At 48.6% G+C, this 4,952-nt stretch overlaps 1 protein-coding gene across 2 annotated transcripts in view; it reads right to left on the reverse strand.

The window, feature by feature from the left end:
* The window catches only part of CAPN2 (calpain 2), a 58,020-nt gene extending 57,544 nt beyond the window's left edge, over positions 1 to 476 (reverse strand). For both annotated transcript variants that reach the window (XM_024750457.1, XM_024750456.1), the window contains exon 1: positions 67 to 476. In XM_024750457.1, coding sequence (XP_024606225.1) covers positions 67 to 303 — 237 coding nt within the window. In that variant the 5' untranslated portion in view covers positions 304 to 476. The remainder of the gene's footprint in view (positions 1 to 66) is intronic.
* Positions 477 to 4,952: the final 4,476 nt, after the last annotated feature.

Consider the following 4,952-nt stretch of genomic DNA (forward strand, 5'->3'; position numbering starts at 1 on the left):
CGGTCGCTGCGCCTCCGGTCTCCGCGCCCCGCCCGCCCCGCATCCCGCCGCGGGCCCGCTGCCTACCGTGGGCCGCTTCCACTCGATGCCCCGGGTCTTGCTGGAGTAGGGTCCCAACTCCTTGAAGCCCAGGGAAGACGGGAGGGCCGGGAAGGACGGGTCCTGGAAGAGCGCCCCGGCCTCCAGGCACTCGTCCCGCAGCGCCGCGTAGTCCTGGTTGAGGTACTTGACGGCCCTCTCGTGCGAGCCCAGCCCCTCGGCCGCCTCCCGGTCCTTCGCCAGCTTGACCGCGATGCCCGCCATGGTCGGCCCGCTGTCCGCGCTGCGCGAGCGAGGGTCTCAGCGGCTGCTCTGTGCGGCGCTCCGCAGGGGCGCGGCCAGGGTTCGGCGCGCGGCAGCGGGACTGGGAGCGGCCGCCGCGGGTGATGATGATTCACCCGGCAGGGCAGCGCACTCCGCGCGTCGGGGCGTGGCCTGGCCGCTCCCCGCCAGCTCGGCGCGCGGCGCTAGACCCTGCCGGCCGGCGGCCTGCACAGCGCCGGCGGGAGGACGGCGGCCGGCGCCTGGGATGGCCGAGCCGGCTCGTGCCGTGCACCTGGGCGTCCTGGTGGAAAACTGGGGACTCAAACCCAACCCTGGGCGAGACTCCGAGGCTGGGGCTGTCCGGACTCTCCAGGACACACCCTGTGAGTCAGAAGATCGGGGAGAGAGCTCCACGGGACTAAATTAGCTCTGTGAGAAGGTTGTCCCTCCGCTATAGTCCCAATTGGCAGATGGGAAAACTGAGCATCGGAGAGGTTCAATGACATCATCCAATATTGCACAACTAATTAGAGGCAGAACAGGGATTCTAAGTCACCAGAGGCGTGTTACAATCATGACCAGTAGCTACACACTGCTACTATATGATCACAGATCGGGTGGCCAGATTCGGCAAATAAAAATACATCCACCTGTAATAGGAAAGAACAACTCTGACTCCATATTAGATCTGCTTTGTTGCCTGTGTTTAGTCATGCTGGCTCTGAACCTTTTGTAAAAGAATGTTATCTACAGCCTGAAATATACAGGATAGCCTATTCTCAGGGCTCTGACCTTGAAGAGTACATTCATATAGAGATAAAAAGTTGCAAAACAGAGAATAACTTTTGTTTCATTGGAGGTTTACAGGAACATCTTCACCTGACCAACATGAACAGCTACAAGAAGGAAGGATTCCAACACCAAGAAGTTTGCAACAACTTAACCACGCCCCTCCCTCATCTTGCCTTTAAAAGTGCTTTGCTGAACTTCTTGGAGAAGTTCAGGGCATTTTAAGCATGAGACAGCCTTCTTGCACAGCCCTGCAATAAACCTTTCTCTGCTCCAAACTCTGTTTCGGTTTGTTTGGGCTCGCTGTGTGTCAGGCACATGAACTTGCGTTTGGTAACACACCCAGTTAAATTTGATTTTCAGGTAAACACTAATGATTTTTAGTATAAGTATATCCCAAATATTGCACGGGGGCATACTTAAACTAAAAAATTATTTCCTATGTAGGGGAGCAAAATTTGCCACCCCAAAATATCTCTCTGGCATGTGGATTATTTTGAGCTGAAAACAGTCAAGGCCCTAAAGACTCAAGAAGAAGCTTTGACCTTCCCGGTAACTGCCTAAAGAATCTAGATAAAGGGCCTCTTTCCAGAAGAGAGCCATCACCAGAGATGTGTGCAAAGAATATGGGCTCACTGTGGTGGGGAAGACTGGCCTAGAGACCAGATTCCTCCCTGTGTCCCATTGTCTCTACCTGGCCCAGCAAACATCTATTTACCAAATATTTGCTTTTCCGTCTCCAAGTCGATTGTCTTCTGCCCCTTTTTGAAGTCCCAAACCCCTACCACCAACATCCTCATTTGTCTTTAGCTGAAGATGGTGTTTAAGGAGAGGGCTTCAGCCAGTTTGGCGAGTTACTCAGCTTTTCTGGACCTCTCCCATGTATACGTGGTATTAAACTTTTATTTGATTTTCTTTTGTTAACCTGCTTCATGTCGATTTAATTTTTAGACCAGCCGGAAGAACATAGAAGAACATTTCTTCTTCTCTAATTGCTATTTATCTGAAACTCACTTTTAACTGGGAGGACGGAGTCCACATTGGTAAAGCCTTTAGAACACTGCCTGTGCTAGGGGCCACTGTGACGGTTCTGCTCGTTGAAGAGGTAGCGTGAGATTCTTGGCTCATACACAGGAATGGGTGTGTGCCAAGGAGTGCGGTCGTCCCTTCCTCTCCATCTCTGTGCTAATATGGAAGAATTCGTGTTTCAGTGGAAAGCTATGCATTGTTTAGAGCAGTATTTCTTTTTTTTTTAAATTTATTTATTTATATTTGGCTGCGTTGTGTCCTCGTTGCTGCGCGTGGCATTTCTCTAGTTGTGGCGAGCGGGGGCTACTCTTCATTGCAGTGTGTGGGCTTCTCTTGTTGTGGAGCACGGGCTCTAGGCGTGCGGGTTTCAGTAGTTGTGGTGCGTGGGCTTAGTAGTTGTGGCTCGCAGGCTCTAGAGTGCAGGCTCAGGAGTTGTGGCACATGGGCTTAGTTGGTCCGTGGCATGTGGGATCTTCCCGGACCAGGGCTCAAACCCACGTCCCCTGCATTGGCGGGTGGACTCTTAACCACTGTGCCACTAGGGAAGCCCTAGAGCAGTATTTCTTAACTGAGGGTGAATTTGCCCCCTCCTCCCGGCCTTGGGTGACACTTGGCAATGTCTGGAGATAATTTTTGTTATGATGGGGTGCTACTGGCCTCTATTGGGTAGAAGCCAGGGATGCTGCTAAACATCTTGGATGTCTAGGACAGCTCCCTACAAAACAAAGAATTACGTGGTCCATGTTGACTGAAAAAAAGAAAAAAACACAACGTGAGAGCTGTGAGTTAAGTTTTTTGGGGGCAAAATGAGAATTATAGCCTGGGGAGACAGCCTCTCAGCTCTGAGGAACTGCTCCGAAGAGGTGGGAGGAGGACGGTACATGTGATTTTGGTGACGGGGGATACATACAGTCAAGCTCACATCTTGGCAGAAGGTTGCAGCTCGTCACAAGGAGACGTCTCCATGAATGGTTTTAGTGCTTTCCTAGATGTGAGAAGGTGCAAGAAATTGGGCTCATAAAATCTTCTCCTGAAAATATCTAAGTATCTGAAGGCCTGTTCTGCCAGTTTTCCCCAGAGCACAGAGCGCTTCATTCCTGATCTCCACCCTGAACTCCTTTCAGCAGGTGTTGAAGGTCAGCAACTTTGAGAACCAGACGGGAAGTGACAATTGTTAGTGGGCATCCAAGATGTCAGTAATGCCAAGGCTGAGAAAGTCTGGTTTAGAGCACCTCCTCCCAAGTTATCTGATTCCAGCCTTTCACTGTTTTTGAGTCATTTTACAACCCAAAGTTGTAGATAACAGTAGCAGTGCAAAATAATTTTTCTCTACATGCAAATTAATTCTGTTCAGTGCGGGGCGGGGGATCTCCCTCCCCACCATGGAGAAGCCAGTTGAGTCCATTTGCACATTCATTTCAATATTCTTTACTTCATATAAATCTGTGCCTCTTTGACTTTTCCTTTGAATCAGTCACAACGTATGCTTAGTTGCCTCATTTAATTAATAAGTTAAATAAAATCTTTAAAACTTGTTCATTTTATATCCGTATGTGAGTCATGATTTTACCTTTTTTTTTTTTTTTAAATTATCCTTTAGTCTGAGGAAGACCAGATAAAGTGGCATTTTAGTCAATCTTGAAGGACAGTTTGAGATTTGAGTATTCGGGATTTTTTAGTGAAACAATGATCTGTCAGGAAAAACTGAAAAGTCTTCAGAATTACAAAGTATTCCTGGTGTTCTATGGAATTAGGTGAAGCCTAATCAGCCTGCCAGGGGCCAGGTCTGCAGCGGTCTGTGCCTTTCACAGTCTTCAGGGTGTTTTACTACTCTGTGCATTGTAGAAATCGATAGTAATGCAAATAATTATTGTCCGTGTATATGCAAATGAACTTCTTTGGGTAGAAGCGCAATCAAACGGATTCCCTCCCTCAGTTTTGCATCTATTAACAAATTCCATTCAGCATTCCTAATTTTTCTTTTGGATTCTCCTTTAAACTATTTTTTTTTAAATATCTACTGGTTCCCTCATTTATTCATGAGTGAAATCAAATCTTTGACATGTAGTTATTGTATATTTGTATGAGAGTCATTATTTACTCTTTTTGTGTGTGTGTGTGGTACGTGGGCCTCTCACTGTTGTGGCCTTTCCCGTTGCGGAGCACAGGCTCCGGACGCGCAGGCTCAGCGGCCATGGCTCACGGGCCCAGCCGCTCCGCGGCATGTGGGATCTTCCCGGACCGGGGCGCGAACCCGCGTCCCCTGCATCGGCAGGCGGACTCCCAACCACTGCGCCACCAGGGAAGCCCGCATTATTTACTCTTTTAACAGACACTTTGTGGACAGGCTCTGTTATGTCATGTGCACATTATCGCCTCTTAATAAATGATGGAGAAATAAATAAAATGGGTGAGAAATATTCAAGTGAAATAGAGGCATTTTTCTTGGATAAGAGATGGATATTGGGCACTCAGTGCGCTAACTTCAAGTGTTTACAGGATTGTCCTGGAGAAGAGGAAGTATATTCATTCTGTGTTGCTCCAGAGGGAGAAGTGGAACTAGTGATCGACTTAAAGGGGCACAGATTTTAATTCAACATAAAAACTAATTAAATAGTGGCTTGTGACGCAGAGATTCCAGCAGCACTGGCTGTGTTCAAGGGGTCAGGGGTTCCCCAACTTGGCTGAGTATCAGAATCACTTGGGGTCACAAAGTGTTTGGTCTTTAATGATTGAGGGCCAGCCAGATGGGGGTCCTTCTGCTGGAGGGGCCTGCAGAGATAGGGGCTGGTGACCTATGGGATTCTTTCATAGCCAGAGATTCCATGGCC

This window comes from Neophocaena asiaeorientalis, unplaced genomic scaffold, assembly GCF_003031525.2.
Source record: "Neophocaena asiaeorientalis asiaeorientalis breed wild unplaced genomic scaffold, Neophocaena_asiaeorientalis_V1.1 scaffold430, whole genome shotgun sequence".
Lineage (NCBI taxonomy): Eukaryota > Metazoa > Chordata > Mammalia > Artiodactyla > Phocoenidae > Neophocaena > Neophocaena asiaeorientalis.